This window comes from Lithobates pipiens, unplaced genomic scaffold (genome assembly GCF_037356315.1).
Source record: "Lithobates pipiens isolate NorthernLeopardFrog02 unplaced genomic scaffold, aLitPip1_a1.2 Scaffold_35, whole genome shotgun sequence".
NCBI classification, from domain to species: domain Eukaryota; kingdom Metazoa; phylum Chordata; class Amphibia; order Anura; family Ranidae; genus Lithobates; species Lithobates pipiens.
In genome coordinates, this window is record NW_027507811.1 from 21,684,483 (window position 1) to 21,704,010 (window position 19,528).

At 47.0% G+C, this 19,528-nt stretch overlaps 1 protein-coding gene across 1 annotated transcript in view; it reads right to left on the bottom strand.

Moving 5' to 3' along the window:
- LOC143955208 (uncharacterized) overlaps window positions 1–19,528 on the bottom strand; it is a 62,157-nt gene that overhangs the window by 20,700 nt on the left and 21,929 nt on the right. The window contains 9 exon segments of the mRNA XM_077465294.1: window positions 6,633–7,710; window positions 8,190–8,334; window positions 8,448–8,545; window positions 8,900–9,041; window positions 9,157–9,254; window positions 9,371–9,494; window positions 9,579–9,701; window positions 9,797–9,911; window positions 13,885–13,925. Coding sequence (XP_077321420.1) covers window positions 6,633–7,710; window positions 8,190–8,334; window positions 8,448–8,545; window positions 8,900–9,041; window positions 9,157–9,254; window positions 9,371–9,494; window positions 9,579–9,701; window positions 9,797–9,911; window positions 13,885–13,925 — 1,964 coding nt within the window.

Genomic DNA, 19,528 nt, shown 5'->3' on the forward strand with positions numbered 1-19,528 from the left:
AGAAGGCAGCTCTAGGGGAAGTAAGCCCTGAGACCTTAGCCACGGTACAGGTGAGTATGCCCGAAACCACATGGCAGCAGCTAATCGAACTACAGGAACAAGCAGGGGCTATTGAGAAGGACCGTTGGGTTAAGGAGGGAGCTGCACCAGGCCTTGACAATGTATGGAGAGAAGGAGACAAAATATGTCTACCCGCTTCTCTATACCCAGCAATGGCAGCGGCTGTTCACTTACCCACTCATGTCAGCTCCAATTCTATGTATAGGATTGTAAGCCAAGGATGGCTAGCCCCTGGATTCAGTAGTACTGCAAGGAACTACTGTGCTGCATGCCAAATCTGTCTGATTAATAACCCAGGACAGAGAGTGAAAACCCCACGTAAACATCAGGTCCGGGCCCAATATCCCTTTCAGAGACTGCAGATTGACTACATACAAATGCCTAAGAGCGGCCCCTTTGAATTTGTTCTCGTGTGCATCTGCCTATTTTCAGGCTGGTCCGAAAGTTATCTTGTGAAATCAGCTACGGCAAAAGCCACCGCCAAGAAACTGATTACTGAGCTGATACCTAGGTTTGGTCTCCCAGAAACAATAGAATCAGATAGGGGGACACATTTCACGGGAGAAATAATGCAAAATGTGATGGCAATGTTAGGGGTTCAACAAAGTTTTCATACTCCTTACCACCCACAGAGTTCAGGATCAGTAGAAAGAGTAAATGGTACAATCAAGCTGAAAATACAAAAAGCTATGCAGGAGTTGAACAAACCATGGCCTGAGTGCCTACCCTTAGCTTTGTTCTCTATTAGGTACACCCCAACAGGAAAAACAGGGTTATCCCCATATAAAATACTGTTTGGAAGTGCACCTAGATTAGGTTTACATTTTCCTCAAAGTATGCAATTACAATGTGATAGTTTAACTACGTATGTAATACAGTTGCAACAGCGTCTGACTAAAATCCACAAGAGTGTGTATTCTTCTCTTCCAGACCCTAATTCTGTCACAGGTACACACGATCTACAACCAGGAGACTATGTGTATGTAAAGAAACATACCAGAAAGACACTGGAACCAAGGTTTGAAGGTCCTTTCCAGGTGCTATTGATTACAGCAACCTCAGTGAAATTGGAAGGGAAACCTACCTGGATCCACGCTTCTCATTGTAAAAAGGAGCCAGTTGGCAAATGACAACATGTATCTTTTTATTGTTTCAGTAATTCTGGCTAATAGTTTGGTTACCTCACAGAATAAAATACACAAGGATGAAGGATTTTCTAAAAAAATGTTATTACTGAAGTTTAAATATGCTTATGCCCAGAAGTCAGGATATGAGAAATGTTGGATTTGTAGCAAATTACACCCCAGCACAGCAAGTATACCACTGATGGCAGTTCCTATAAACTATACTGATCTTGCTAACAGTAGCATTAACAATTAGAATTACATGAATTAGCAATTGAAAGTATGAGTGCAGCATTGACAGGACTCTGTGAAACTACTGAGGACTATGAGTGCTGTACTTGGATACATAACACCAGCATTGAGGTACCTGATTATTATGACATCATTGCACAACACCGTACGGAAGTAAAGAATTTACAAGAGAAGGCCCGAAATATTGGTCGCGACTGGGATCCGTTTGGTGGAACTTTTAGTTTCTCAGGGTTATTCTCTTGGGTTAAGAAGGCAGCAATGACGATTATAGTGGTGCTCTTATTCGTATTTTTCTTTTATGCGTGCTTTAAACTGTTTATGTGCTTTTGCAAGAAAGCCAAGGTAAATGATGTGGAAAAGATGGAACTTTTGTGAAGATAGGTAGATTTAGATCCTTGACATCACCCATCTGTCAGAAAAGCCACTCTTCCTGAATTTTAGATGTTGGTACTGTCCAGGGGGATGGGTGTATACCCCTCTGACAACTCGCGGTCAGGGAGAGTACTCTGGATATAGGCTGACTAGAACTTGTTCAGGTGGACCCAGGGCAAGAGGGAGGGGTGATGTCAAAGGGGGAAATGTAAGGATTAAGGGGTGTCTAAACAAAATGGTTGACCTTATGTCTTACTAAATGCATGTATTCTTCTATCCTTCTTTGTAAAATAAGGATTCGTCATCTATTGTCACGTACTCATCAAGAAGAGGCCGCATCAGCCCTAAAAAGCAGTCTACGCCCAGAAGATTGTCTTATCAGCTGATAACACCCGGAGAATTGTCTTTACTTTGAAAATGTTTTTTTTTTTTTACATTTGCTGATGTTTGCTCTTTTCTGTCTATAAAAGATGTAATAAAGAAGCCTCAGAGCCACAGTCAGTCAGAGACAGTCAGAGTTAACGACGGACTTCTGAGCAGAAATACTGAATAATATCTCCGTGTCTCTTTGCTTGGATAAGAACTCTAACTAACAATTGGGAAACGGTAACATAACCTGACAAATAGGTGACTTGTTGAGGTCACACCTAACACTACATTCTCAGACAGATCTCCTCCCACCATCCACACTACATTCTCCGACAGATCTCCTCCCACCATCCACACTACATTCTCCGACAGATCTCCTCCACCATCAACACTACATTCTCTGACAGCTCTCCTCCACCATCCACACTACATTCTCTGACAGATCTCCTCCCACCATCCACACTACATTCTCCGACAGATCTCCTCCCACCATCCACACTACATTCTCCGACAGATCTCCACCATCCACACTACATTCTCTGACAGATCTCCTCCCACCATCCACACTACATTCTCCGACAGATCTCCTCCCACCATCCACACTACATTCCCTGACAGCTCTCCTCCACCATCCACACTACATTCTCTGACAGATCTCCTCCCACCATCCACACTCCATTCTCCGACAGATCTCCTCCCACCATCCACACTCCATTCTCCGACAGATCTCCTCCCACCATCCACACTCCATTCTCCGACAGATCTCCTCCCACCATCCACACTCCATTCTCCGACAGATCTCCTCCCACCATCCACACTCCATTCTCCGACAGATCTCCTCCCACCATCCACACTCCATTCTCCGACAGATCTCCTCCCACCATCCACACTCCATTCTCCGACAGATCTCCTCCCACCATCCACACTCCATTCTCCGACAGATCTCCTCCCACCATCCACACTCCATTCTCCGACAGATCTCCTCCCACCATCCACACTCCATTCTCCGACAGCTCTCCTCCACCATCCACATTACATTCTCCAACAGATCTCCACCATCCACACTACATTCTCCCACAGCTCTCCTCCACCATCCACACTACATTCTCCGACATATCTCCTCCACCATCCACACTACATTCTCCGACAGCTCTCCTCCACCATCCACACTACATTCTCCGACAGCTCTCCTCCACCATCCACACTACATTCTCCGACAGCTCTCCTCCACCATCCACACTACATTCTCCGACAGCTCTCCTCCACCATCCACACTACATTCTCCGACAGCTCTCCTCCACCATCCACACTACATTCTCCGACAGCTCTCCTCCACCATCCACACTACATTCTCCGACAGCTCTCCTCCACCATCCACACTACATTCTCCGACAGCTCTCCTCCACCATCCACACTACATTCTCAGACAGCTCTCCTCCACCATCCACACTACATTCTCAGACAGCTCTCCTCCACCATCCACACTACATTCTCAGACAGCTCTCCTCCACCATCCACACTACATTCTCAGACAGCTCTCTTCCACCATCCACACTACATTCTCAGACAGATCTCCTCCCACCATCCACATTACATTCTCCGACAGATCTCCTCCACCATCCACACTACATTCTCCGACAGATCTCCTCCACCATCCACACTACATTCTCCGACAGATCTCCCCCCACCATCCACGCTCCATTCTCCGACAGATCTCCTCCCACCATCCACACTCCATTCTCCAACAGATCTCCACCATCCACACTACATTCTCCGACAGCTCTCCTCCACCATCCACATTACATTCTCCGACAGATCTCCTCCACCATTCACAATACATTCTCCGACAGATCTCCTCCACCATCCACATTACATTCTCCGACAGATCTCCTCCACCATCCACATTACATTCTCCGACAGATCTCCTCCACCATCCACACTACATTCTCCGACAGCTCTCCTCCACCATCCACACTACATTCTCCGACAGATCTCCTCCACCATCCACACTACATTCTCCGACAGATCTCCTCCACCATCCACACTACATTCTCCCTCAGCTCTCTTCCCACCATCCACACTACATTCTCCGACAGCTCTCCTCCCACCATCCACACTACATTCTCCGACAGATCTCCTCCACCATCCACACTACATTCTCCGACAGCTCTCCTCCACCATCCACACTACATTCTCCGACAGATCTCCTCCCACCATCCACACTACATTCTCCGACAGATCTCCACCATCCACACTACATTCTCTGACAGATCTCCTCCCACCATCCACACTACATTCTCCGACAGATCTCCTCCCACCATCCACACTACATTCCCTGACAGCTCTCCTCCACCATCCACACTACATTCTCTGACAGATCTCCTCCCACCATCCACACTCCATTCTCCGACAGATCTCCTCCCACCATCCACACTCCATTCTCCGACAGATCTCCTCCCACCATCCACACTCCATTCTCCGACAGATCTCCTCCCACCATCCACACTCCATTCTCCGACAGATCTCCTCCCACCATCCACACTCCATTCTCCGACAGATCTCCTCCCACCATCCACACTCCATTCTCCGACAGATCTCCTCCCACCATCCACACTCCATTCTCCGACAGATCTCCTCCCACCATCCACACTCCATTCTCCGACAGATCTCCTCCCACCATCCACACTCCATTCTCCGACAGATCTCCTCCCACCATCCACACTCCATTCTCCGACAGATCTCCTCCCACCATCCACACTCCATTCTCCGACAGCTCTCCTCCACCATCCACATTACATTCTCCAACAGATCTCCACCATCCACACTACATTCTCCCACAGCTCTCCTCCACCATCCACACTACATTCTCCGACATATCTCCTCCACCATCCACACTACATTCTCCGACAGCTCTCCTCCACCATCCACACTACATTCTCCGACAGCTCTCCTCCACCATCCACACTACATTCTCCGACAGCTCTCCTCCACCATCCACACTACATTCTCCGACAGCTCTCCTCCACCATCCACACTACATTCTCCGACAGCTCTCCTCCACCATCCACACTACATTCTCCGACAGCTCTCCTCCACCATCCACACTACATTCTCCGACAGCTCTCCTCCACCATCCACACTACATTCTCCGACAGCTCTCCTCCACCATCCACACTACATTCTCCGACAGCTCTCCTCCACCATCCACACTACATTCTCAGACAGCTCTCCTCCACCATCCACACTACATTCTCAGACAGCTCTCCTCCACCATCCACACTACATTCTCAGACAGCTCTCCTCCACCATCCACACTACATTCTCAGACAGCTCTCTTCCACCATCCACACTACATTCTCAGACAGATCTCCTCCCACCATCCACATTACATTCTCCGACAGATCTCCTCCACCATCCACACTACATTCTCCGACAGATCTCCTCCACCATCCACACTACATTCTCCGACAGATCTCCCCCCACCATCCACGCTCCATTCTCCGACAGATCTCCTCCCACCATCCACACTCCATTCTCCAACAGATCTCCACCATCCACACTACATTCTCCGACAGCTCTCCTCCACCATCCACATTACATTCTCCGACAGATCTCCTCCACCATTCACAATACATTCTCCGACAGATCTCCTCCACCATCCACATTACATTCTCCGACAGATCTCCTCCACCATTCACAATACATTCTCCGACAGATCTCCTCCACCATCCACATTACATTCTCCGACAGATCTCCTCCACCATCCACACTACATTCTCCGACAGCTCTCCTCCACCATCCACACTACATTCTCCGACAGATCTCCTCCACCATCCACACTACATTCTCCGACAGATCTCCTCCACCATCCACACTACATTCTCCCACAGCTCTCTTCCCACCATCCACACTACATTCTCCGACAGCTCTCCTCCCACCATCCACACTACATTCTCCGACAGATCTCCTCCACCATCCACACTACATTCTCCGACAGCTCTCCTCCACCATCCACACTACATTCTCCGACAGCTCCCCCCCCCCCCCCCCCTCGATCCACACTACATTCTCCGACAGCTCTCCTCCACCATCCACTTGGCATTCTCCACTAACTACTACAGATTGCACCTATAAATGAAATGTTACTATTGATAGGATTTACCACAATCAATTTTTTTTAATGATATTGTTTTTTATTTTTTGGAATGAAAGTTCCAGTTGTTAAATGCCACTGTATATTTTTTCAGCAAAATCATCAGCTGAGTGTACTCCAACAACATTTCTTGTATTCTGAATATGAATAGAAATGCTCAATTGTAGAAATCCTCCGGTGTCTAACAAGTCCATTTTTCCGAAGGAACCATTTCCAAAACACTGAACAAGAATAGTCCCACTTTCTCATATGAATTGTGTGGTATCTATGGTTTATATATAGGTCTCTTTTCTGGTTCCTTTCAGGTGTGACTTTTTTGGTGGCTGAGAAGGTTTTCTTTCTTAGTAAAACATTTCCCGCACTCTGAACATGTATAAGGACGTTCACCCGTGTGAATTCTCTGGTGTCTATGAAGGTCCTTGTTTTCAATGAAAGATTTCCCACACAGCAAGCATGGAAATGGACGTTCACCCGTGTGACTTCTCTGGTGTCTAAGAAGGTTTCCTTTACTTATGAAACACTTCCCACACTCTGAACATGGAAATGGACGCTCGCCAGTATGAATTTTCTGATGTTTATGAAGGTTTCCTTTGTCATTGAAATTTTTCCCACACTCTGAACAGGAATAAGGACATTCACCAGTGTGGGTTCTCTGGTGTCGATGAAGGTCTGATCTGTGAAAGAAACATTTCCCGCACTCCGCACATAAAAAAGGACGCTCGCCGGTGTGGATTTTCTGGTGTTTATATAGGTCTTCTTTCTGAAGGAAACATTTCTCACACTCTGAACATTTAAAAGGATACTCGCTCCTGTGACTTCTCAGGTGCGTAAGAAGTGTTTTTTTCTCAATGAAACGTTTTCCGCACTCCGAACATGGGAAAGGACGCTCACCTGTGTGACTTCTCTGGTGTGTAAGGAGATTGCTTTTTACAGTAAAACATTTCCCACACTCTGAACATGGGAACGGACGCTCACCCTTGTGATTTTTCTGGTGTCTAAGAAGGTTTCTCTTTGCAGTAAAGCTTTTTCCGCACTCTGAACATGAATACGGAGGCCCACTCGATCGACTTCTCTGATGTTCAAAAAGTGTTCCGTTTTCAGTTAGAGTATTCTTAACTACAAAACCTATCAATGAACTCTCCATTGTGCGAACTACTTCATGGCCTACAGAACCTTCAGTACATGATATATGTGATTTATCAGAGGAGTCCTCAGGATTAGAGGGATCCATTAATCTCTTCACATAGTAAGCCGTGTGATGAGTAATTTGATTAACGAGATTTTCTTCTGGGGAATATTGTGCAACGTCATTATCTTCTGCATTACAATCTGAAGATAAAATATGATGTCTCTCAGGGGTATTGCAGCCATAGTGCCCATCTGTTGGAAAACAATTTTGATATAAATGTTATGAAGCAGAGATGGACCTTTCATATGGTGTACAGTATCTCCTCCTCATTGGTTGGGAACATGACGTTATATTGAGGAATAGATATGGACCTTTCATATGGTGTACAGTATCTCCTCCTCATTTGTTGGGAACATGACGTTATATTGAGGAATGAAGATGGACCTTTCATATGGTGTACAGTATCTCCTCCTCATTGGTTGGGAACATGACGTTATATTGAGGAATGGAGATGGACCTTTCATATGGTGTACAGTATCTCCTCCTCATTTGTTGGGAACATTGTGTAGTGAGGTAAATACAAAGATTATATTCTTCTGGCAAGGACTGGAATTTGTATATTATATGGTGTACAATACCGCTGTATCATTTTTGTGAGTAGTAGGTACATCGGTTACTACCAGTGGTTATCTTGATACTTCTCTTACTGCATTTAGTGTATGTTACTTACCAATGTTTATAGGCAGAGCAGATTTCTCCGGTTTACTTTTCATAATCATCTCCTCCTCCTCCTCCATAGACTGCTGCTCTCCACTCACCAACATTTCTTCATCTTCCTCTTTAAACTCAACTTTTATGATTTTCAATTCTTCACCCTGAACCCCAAAGACAGAATAAACAGAATACATTTGTTTAAAGAAACAAGAGATTACATCTAAGAATAGCCTCTCATAAGGTTTATTGGATCTACATGCTCAGTCCCATCTACCTGATAATGGTGGGGGATGGTGTGATCTTCCTGTGTGGAATCCCGGGAATACAGAGGACGGGGACTTCTCTCTGGTGGGTTCCCATTACTGGATCCATCTGTAGGAAACACACACACTGACTGAATACATTGTTTCAATTTTTTTCAATGAACTGGATTGACATTTGCTTTTAACTCATGTAATAATGTAAACACATTTCATTTGTTGGGAACATGACGTTATATTGAGGAATGTAGATGGACCTTTCATATGATGTACAGTATCTCCTCCTCATTTGTTGGGAACATGGCGTTATATTGAGGAATGGAGATGGACCTTTCATATGGTGTACAGTATCTCCTCCTCATTTGTTGGGAACATGACGTTATATTGAGGAATGGAGATGGACCATTCATATGGTATATAGTATGTAAATTGAAAACTGTCTCTGTATTTAGTGTTTATGACTTACTTGTGTCCATATGTAGAGAAGATTTCTTCTGTTTTCTTTCCATAATCATCTCCCCATCCTCCATAGACTGCTGATCTCCACTCACCAACCTCTCTTCTTCTTCCTCTTTAACCGTGACTTTGATTTCTTTCAGTTCTTCACCCTAAACCCCAAAGATGACAGAACACATTCTTAAAAAGGAACAAGAGACTATACAGAAGACTATGAATCCATAGCTTGGAACCATTATTGAGTTCTAGTTGCTCAGTCCCACCTACCTGATGATGGTGGGGGATGGTGTGATCTTCCTGTGTAGAATCCCAGGAATACAGAGGACGGGGACATCTCTCTGGTGGGTTCCCATTACTGGATCCATCTGTAGGAAACACACACACTGACTGAATACATTGTTTCTATGTGTTTATCAGATGATGGGGGATCTAGGTGGAGCCTCCGTACTGCTCTCTCCTTTACAATAAAGTCTCCTCTTACCCGGTGATGTGAGGGGTGGCTGATTGTCCATCATGACGTCCTTGTAGAGATCCTTGTGTCCTTCTAAATACTCCCACTCCTCCATGGAGAAATAGACAGTGATATCCTGACACCTTATAGGAACCTGACACACAATGATACAGTCACCATCCAGACACATCCCTTGTCTGTTACTGGATAATGTCCCAGAATTCCCGGCACCGCTCACCTCTCCTGTCAGCAGCTCAGTGATCTTCTTGATGACTTCTAGAATCTTCTTGGCACTGGTTACCTCTGTTGTCAGGCAGTGAGGTGGAGGATCTCCAGATTTTTTCTTCACTACTTTATAATCCTGTGTGAAGAAATCAAGTGACAATAATTATGAACTTCACTTCAGGATTTTATAGAGATAAGAGTGATATATGATCGTCCCAGAATTCTCCTCACCTCTCCGGTCAGCAGGTAGATGATCTTTAGGGTGAGATTTAGTATCGTCTCAGTCACATGGCTTTGGTCTTTACCCATTTTTCCAATGGTCATGTCTATGCAAGGAGGGTCCTCTCTGTAGATGGATAAAAAAAAAAAAAACTGAGAATTATCTGGACTGTATTAGGATGAATAATGTCTGCACAGAGTTCCTCTATAGTTCTACCAATTCAGACTGCTTTTTATAGTATATACCAGTGGTGGCGAACCTTGGCACCCCAGATGTTTTGGAACTACATTTCCCATGATGCTCAACTACACTGCAGAGTGCAGGCCCATCATGGGAAATGTAGTTCCAAAACATCTGGGGTGCCAAGGTTCGCCATCACTGGTATACACAGACCTTTAAAGCATAACTCTAACCAGAAACTAGGCTTAGATTGACTGGAGAAATGTTAGATCTTCTGTGGAGTTATTCTTCTGTCTGTGGCCTGGTTGGGGAAATTTATCTTCATGTCTTGTCCAGGTGATAGAGATCGAACAGAACAAGATGAGAGTGACAATCAGCTAAATTGGGATGTAGACAACTAGTCTTACAGAGGTCCTAAATCGTCCTTTCACGATTCAAGACGAGTACATTTTAGATGGAGTTGGGCTTTTAAAAAGGAGTTGATTGGTATATATTGGATCATGGTTGTTAGCATTTGGAAAAAAATTTAAGGGGACATCTTAAAGGGTTCAAGAAGAAAAATGTCATCTGACATTGTAGTGTCACACTTTTCCTTTAATGGTTTTCCCTGTTTTAGGAAATTAAGAACTGTATAATGCTTTTTGATTCTTTCTTATGGGACTATCTGCGATACGTGCTACAGTGTTGGGTTTTGGGGACTCAATTCCGTCATGGTTGATAGTCCTTTATTTGACCCCTTCAGCTGCTGTTCGCCTGCTGGATGCTTCTCACCCTCATTTCCCATCTTCAGAGGAACGAGGCAATGGTGCCCCATGTCCCCGTCCTGTTTATTCTTGCCCTTGAACCTCTGACCATTTCTCTTAGGGCAGACCCCATTGTCAACGGCATCCCTTACTGGCAAATGCTATAAACTAAATATCCTTGCTCTTCTGACCCTCACCAACCCAACTGTCACCTTACCCAAATGTCAGGCTCTCTTGGCCGGCTTTGCTGCTATTTATGGACTCCAAATGAATCAACACAAAAACGACTGCCCTGGACATCACTCTACCTGGGCCAGCTCCTCTTTGGGCTATTTGGGAATTAAGCCGACATCCTCTTACTCTTCCCTCTTCTCCACCAACTTTTATCCTCTTCTACGCACCATCACTGCTCTTATGGCATCTTGGGGATTTCTCACTGTCGTGCATTGGTCGTATTCACGCAGCCAAGGTGACTATCCCAAAGATTCTATATTTCTTCCAGACCCTGCCTGTCTGGGTCCCCGACATTCCTCTCTGGGTCTTTTTAGAGGTCCCTAACTGCGCATCGGTCCCCATCTCTGCCCTACTGTGACTCCCTCCTAAACTACATCCCTCCTCTGTTAGCCCCCCTAATGGCACATAGTCTGAAAATTTGGAACTGTACGTTACTCCGGCAAGCTAATTTCTCCGTTTCTTCCACTACTCCCTCTCTTGAACAACCCCATGTTTCCACCTGGCTTGGAACAACCACACATATTTTCAAGATGGGTATAAATAAATAGTGATCAGCTCAACTTCCTATATCTAAATAAAGAAATGACTGTAACAAATAAAATACGCAAGCCCTTCCTTCTCAGAGCTGGCCGCTCAGCTGTCATCTAACTGCCAGCTCCTATCTCTCCACAGTTACTCAGTTGTCGATGATCCTGTTTGTCAGTCCTGCCTACTTAAGCCGTCCAGTCCAGAGGAGCTCTTCCTTCGCCTTGGTCAACATCACAGAAATTCTCCTGCGATCCGTTTCAGTGACTGAACCTTGGCTACGTTTTGACTACATTTGTTATTTTATTATTAAACAAGTGTGATTTAACTGGTCCCCGACCAGCACACGCAGATGTACGTCGGCAGAATGGCAAGGCTGCGCAAATGGGTGTACCTGTTCTCCTTGCGACACGTCTAGGGGATGTCCCGTGGTAGATGGCCCAGTAACCTGAGACTGACAACAGATCCACTTGAACACCTGCGCGCCGATATACATCGGCAGAATGGCATGGACAGGCAAATGGGCGTACAGGTACGTCCCTTTAAATTTGCCGCCACGCCATCGCGTGCGCACGCCGGTCGGGACCTCCGTGAGTCCAATCATGAGTCCCACGGTCTCAATCGTCGTGGGGATACCCGCGATCGTCTCACCTGGAGGAAGAGCCGGAAGATGCTAATGTAAACAAGCATCTCCCCGTTCTGCCTAGTGACAGTGTCACTGATCTCTGCTCCCTGTAGTCGGAGCAGAGATCAGTGATGTGTCATACACACCCACGCCCCCCCCCCCCCCACAGTTAGAAACACTCCCCAGGGCTCACTTAACCCCTATACTGCCACCTAGTGGTTAACCCCATCACTGCCAGTGTCATTTACACAGGAATCAGCGCCTTTGTATAGCACTGATTGCTGAATAAATGGCAATGGTCCCGAAAATGGGTCAAAATGTCGCAGTCACGATAGAAAAATCGCTGATCGCCGCCATTACTAGTAAAAAAAAAAGAATAAAAATGCCATAAAATTTTCCCCTATTTTGTAAACGCTATAACTTTTGCGCAAACCAATCAATAATCGCTTATTGCAATTTGTTTTACCAAAAACATGTAGAAGAATACATATCGGACTAAACTGAGGAAAAAAAAATTGTTTTTTTATATATTTTTGGGGATATTTATTATAGCAAAATGGCGCTCTTTTTTTGTTTATAGCGCAAAAAATAAAAACGACAGGGGTGATCAAATACCACCATGAGAAGGCTCTATTTGTGGGGGATAAAAAAAGGACGTCAATTTTGTTTGGGAGCCACGTCGCATGACCGTGCAATTGTTAGTTAAAGTGACGCAGTACCGAATCGCAAAAAGTGCTTTGGTCTTCGGCCTGCAAAATGGTCTGGGGCTTAAGTGGTTAAGGTAAGTATTTGATATTTTCCCTTTTCCTGACTGCCTCATGGAAGCATACATGTAGGCTAAGCTTGCTCTCCGAGCTCCAATAGGTCCTCCTACTGAAAAATGAAAGTCCTACCCAGCTGGTCCCATTCTTGGAAGAAGTCGTTACACTTTCTGGGGAGAGAAGCATGATGCCATGGAGGTAATTCATGAAAGAAAAATTAAGGTAAGCATTTGATACATTTTTTTCTGGTTTTCCTGACTACCTCATGGAAGCATACATGTAGGCTAGGCTTGCCCTCCAAGCTCCAATAGGATCTCCTACTGAAAAATGAAAGTCCTACCCAGCTGGTCCCATTCCTATAAGAAGTTGTTACACTTTCTGGGGAGGGAAGAATGATGCCATGGAGGCAATTCATGAAAGGAAATTAAGGTAAGTATTTGATGCCAATTTTGCGTTTTCCCGACTATCTCATGGCAGCATACATGTGGGCTAGGCTTGGTCTCCAATGTCCCATAGGACCCTCTACTAAAAAACGAAAGTCCTACCCCGCTGGTCCTATTCTTGTAAGAAGTCATTACACTTTCTGGGGAGGGAAGCCTGCTACCATAGAGGGAAGTCAGAGAAGGAAAATTACGGTAAGTATTTGATATCAGTTTTCCATCCCAAGACTGTATATACATGGGGAAAAGAACTCTGTGAAAAACTGGGTAGGTTGCCAGAAAGAAATGGCCGTAGCTGATGTGGAAGGGCTCAGATGAGCACAAAGCGATCCTCACAGCGTCCATTAGATGGTCCAAGGACTTCACACAACCGACGCAACCTGGTGGAAATTGCAATGGATTAACCTACGGTACCTAAGGTTATGATCCTAAGTAGCGAGGACAAAAAGAGAATGGAGCCACCCAGGTGGAACTTCAGTTTATTATTGAGTCCCTATGGGAGTTCGAGGAACGGAACCTAACACTAACTAATGTGTGTGCTGCTGTGGAGATAAGTTGGGAAAAATAATTAAAATAATAATATCTCATTACCTCTGCTGCCAGTTCCAGCAATGTGTCCTCCCGATTTCCTCCTGAACTCACCTTTCACCCGGAACTTCCTTTTTATACCTGACATCGCTTCCTGTCTGTGCCACGCATCACTTCCTGTCTGTGTGCGTTCCATTTGACAAGTCGTAGGAACGCCTTCTTGTGGAGACTATAAAAACTGCAGCCTACGTTATTTTTCAATTCTATGACAGACAATTTATTGATATTATTTATTATTATAAGGGATTTCTAAAGCACCAACACGATTTCTATAGCGCCAACAGTTTGCGTAGCGCTTTACAATATAAAGAGGGGACAGTACAATTACAATACAGAAGGGACGGGCCGATGTGTTCTTATTTTTATTAGCATATATTACATCAGTGTTAAAAACAAAACAAAAAAAGCCAATGTCTGGAAACTTGATTGATTGTATATGAAAAGGTTACTAAAGGCTCACATTTTTTTTTCTTGAAAAATGACAAACATTTTATACTTACCTGCTCTGTGTTATGGTTTTGCACAGAGCAGCTCTGACCCTCCTCTTCTCAGGTCTCCTGCTGCCTACGCGGGCAGTCATGCTTGCCCCAGAACCCTGTTCTGTGTGTCGGGTAAGTATTAGGGGGATGCACACGGAACGTTTTTTATCCTTCATTAAACAATAAAGTTGTATTGAAGATTGTGGCATGTAGACAATAAATGTAAAATTAGCATAGTACTGCAGTGACAATGTTACAGTAAGTGAAAACAGTAATAATACATTAAGAATAACAAATAACACAAATGCGGGACCTGAGACAATTGTGCGAAAAAGCGGTATGAAAAGCTGCCAACTATGGGCTCACTTGGCCGGCTTCTCCTTTGGAATCTAGAAAATAAAGTCCCATCCGGTGCCATACACAGACTCTATGTGAACTATGGAGGAAACGATTCACGGTAGAAAAGCACCTGCAGAGGTCTGGCATGGTAGTACGTTAACAGACACTTTTTCCAAATTGAGGAGATTAGAAGAAATTTGAAGAAGAAAGAAAGGGAAAAGTCAAGTTCTCATTGTCTGGCCAATAACTCCTTCATTCACATTATATCATTTACCATCCACACTACATTCTCCGACAGCTCTCCCCCCACGATCCACACTACATTCTCCGACAGCTCTCCTCCACCATCCACACTACATTCTCCGACAGATATCCTCCACCATCCACACTACATTCTCCGACAGATCTCCTCCACCATCCACACTACATTCTCCGACAGATCTCCTCCACCATGAACACTACATTCTCCGACAGCTCTCCTCCACCATCCACACTACATTCTCCGACAGATCTCCTCCACCATCCACACTACATTCTCCGACAGCTCTCCTCCACCATCCACACTACATTCTCTGACAGATCTCCTCCCACCATCCACACTACATTCTCCGACAGATCTCCTCCCACCAATCACACTACATTCTCCGACAGCTCTCCTCCTCCATCCACACTACATTCTCCCACAGCTCTCCTCCACCATCCACACTACATTCTCCCACAGCTCTCCTCCACCATCCACACTACATTCTCCGACAGCTCTCCCCTCACGATCCACACTACATTCTCCGACAGCTCTCCTCCACCATCCACACTACATTCTCCGACAGCTCTCCTCCACCATCCACACTACATTCTCCGACAGATCTCCTCCCACCATCCACACTACATTCTCCGACAGCTCTCCTCCACCATCCACACTACATTCTCCGACAGCTCTCCTCCACCATCCACACTACATTCTCCGACAGCTCTCCTCCACCATTCACACTACATACCCGGACAGCTCTCCTCCACCATCCACACTACATTCTCCGACAGCTCTCCTCCACCATCCACACTACATTCTCCGACAGCTCTCCTCCACCATCCACACTACATTCTCCGACAGCTCTCCTCCACCATTCACACTACATACCCGGACAGCTCTCCTCCACCATCCACACTACATTCTCCGACAGCTCTCCTCCACCATCCACACTACATTCTCCGACAGCTCTCCTCCACCATCCACACTACATTCTCCGACAGCTCTCCCCCACCATCCACACTACATTCTCCAACAGCTCTCCCCCACCATCCGCACTACATTCTCCAAAAGCTCTCCTCCACCCTCCGCACTACATTCTCCGACAGCTCTCCTCCACCCTACGCACTACATTCTCCAACAGCTCTCCTCCACCTTCCACACTACATTCTCCGACAGCTCTCCTCCACCATCCACACTACATACCCGGACAGCTCTCCTCCACCATCCACACTACATTCTCCGACAGCTCTCCTCCACCATCCACACTACATTCTCCGACAGCTCTCCTCCACCATCCACACTACATTCTCCGACATCTCTCCTCCACCATCCACACTACATTCTCCGACAGCTCTCCCCCACCATCCACACTACATTCTCCAACAGCTCTCCCCCACCCTCCGCACTACATTCTCCAAAAGCTCTCCTCCACCATCCACACTACATTCTCCGACCGCTCTCCTCCACCATCCACACTACATTCTCTGACAGCTCTCCTCCACCAACCACACTACATTCTCCGACAGCTCTCCTCCACCATCCACACTACATTCTCCGACAGCTCTCCCCCCACCATCGACATTACATTCTCCGACAGATCTCCTCCCACCATCCACACTACATTCTCCGACAGCTCTCCTCCACCATCCACACTACATTCTCCGACAGCTCTCCTCCACCATCCACACTACATTCTCCGACAGCTCTCCTCCACCAACCACACTACATTCTCCGACAGCTTTCCCCCCACGATCCACACTACATTCTCCGACAGATCTCCTCCCACCATCCACACTACATTCTCCGACAGCTCTCCTCCACCATCCACACTACATTCTCCGACAGCTCTCCTCCACCATCCACACTACATTCTCTAACAGCTCTCCTCCACCATCCACACTACATACTCCGGCAGCTCTCCTCCACCATCCACACTACATTCTCCGACAGCTCTCCTCCACCATCCACACTACATTCTCCGACAGCTCTCCCCCACCATCCACACTACATTCTCCAACAGCTCTCCCCCACCATCCACACTACATTCTCCGACAGCTCTCCTCCACCCTCCGCACTACATTCGCCGACAGCTCTCCTCCACCATCCACACTACATTCTCCGACAGCTCTCCTCCACCATCCACACTGCATTCTCCGACAGCTCTCCTCCACCATCCACACTGCATTCTCCGATAGCTCTCCTCCCCCATCCACACTACATTCTCTGACATCTCTCCTCCACCATCCACACTACATTCTCCGACATTTCTACTCCAACATCCACACTACATTCTCCGACAGCTCTCCTCCACCGTCCACACTACATTCTCCGACAGCTCTCCTCCACCATCCACACTACATTCTCCGACAGATCTCCTCCACCATCCACACTACATTCTCCGACAGCTCTCCTCCACCATCCACACTACATTCTCTGACAGATCTCCTCCCACCATCCACACTACATTCTCCGACAGATCTCCTCCCACCAATCACACTACATTCTCCGACAGCTCTCCTCCCACCATCCACACTACATTCTCCCACAGCTCTCCTCCACCATCCACACTACATTCTCCGACAGCTCTCCCCTCACGATCCACACTACATTCTCCGACAGCTCTCCTCCACCATCCACACTACATTCTCCGACAGCTCTCCTCCACCATCCACACTACATTCTCCGACAGCTCTCCTCCCACCATCCACACTACATTCTCCGACAGATCTCCCCCACCATCCACACTACATTCTCCGACAGATCTCCTCCACCATCCACACTACATTCTCCGTTAGCTCTCCTCCACCAACCACACTACATTCTCCGACAGCTTTCCCCCCACGATCCACACTACATTCTCCGACAGATCTCCTCCCACCATCCACACTACATTCTCCGACAGCTCTCCTCCACCATCCACACTACATTCTCCGACAGCTCTCCTCCACCATCCACACTACATTCTCCGACAGCTCTCCTCCACCATTCACACTACATACCCGGACAGCTCTCCTCCACCATCCACACTACATTCTCCGACAGCTCTCCTCCACCATCCACACTACATTCTCCGACAGCTCTCCTCCACCATCCACACTACATTCTCCGACAGCTCTCCCCCACCATCCACACTACATTCTCCAACAGCTCTCCCCCACCATCCGCACTACATTCTCCAAAAGCTCTCCTCCACCCTCCGCACTACATTCTCCGACAGCTCTCCTCCACCCTACGCACTACATTCTCCGACAGCTCTCCTCCACCATCCACACTACATTCTCCGACAGCTCTCCTCCACCATCCACACTACATTCTCCGACAGCTCTCCTCCACCATCCACACTACATTCTCCGACAGCTCTCCTCCACCATCCACACTACATACCCGGACAGCTCTCCTCCACCATCCACACTTCATTCTCCGACAGCTCTCCTCCACCATCCACACTACATTCTCCGACATCTCTCCTCCACCATCCACACTACATTCTCCGACAGCTCTCCCCCACCATCCGCACTACATTCTCCAAAAGCTCTCCTCCACCATCCACACTACATTCTCCGACATCTCTCCTCCACCATCCACACTACATTCTCCAACAGCTCTCCCCCACCATCCGCACTACATTCTCCAAAAGCTCTCCTCCACCCTCCGCACTACATTCTCCGACAGCTCTCCTCCACCAACCACACTACATTCTCCGACCGCTCTCCTCCACCATCCACACTACATTCTCCGACAGCTCTCCTCCACCATCCACACTACATTCTCCGACAGCTCTCCTCCACCAACCACACTACATTCTCCGACAGCTCTCCTCCACCATCCACACTACATTCTCCGACAGCTCTCCCCCCACCATCGACATTACATTCTCCGACAGATCTCCTCCCACCATCCACACTACATTCTCCGACAGCTCTCCTCCACCATCCACACTACATTCTCCGACAGCTCTCCTCCACCATCCACACTACATTCTCCGACAGCTCTCCTCCACCAACCACACTACATTCTCCGACAGCTTTCCCCCCACGATCCACACTACATTCTCCGACAGATCTCCTCCCACCATCCACACTACATTCTCCGACAGCTCTCCTCCACCATCCACACTACATTCTCCGACAGCTCTCCTCCACCATCCACACTACATTCTCTAACAGCTCTCCTCCACCATCCACACTACATACTCCGGCAGCTCTCCTCCACCATCCACACTACATTCTCCGACAGCTCTCCTCCACCATCCACACTACATTCTCCGACAGCTCTCCCCCACCATCCACACTACATTCTCCAACAGCTCTCCCCCACCATCCACACTACATTCTCCGACAGCTCTCCTCCACCCTCCGCACTACATTCTCCGACAGCTCTCCTCCACCATCCACACTGCATTCTCCGACAGCTCTCCTCCACCATCCACACTGCATTCTCCGATAGCTCTCCTCCCCCATCCACACTACATTCTCTGACATCTCTCCTCCACCATCCACACTACATTCTCCGACATTTCTACTCCAACATCCACACTACATTCTCCGACAGCTCTCCTCCACCGTCCACACTACATTCTCCG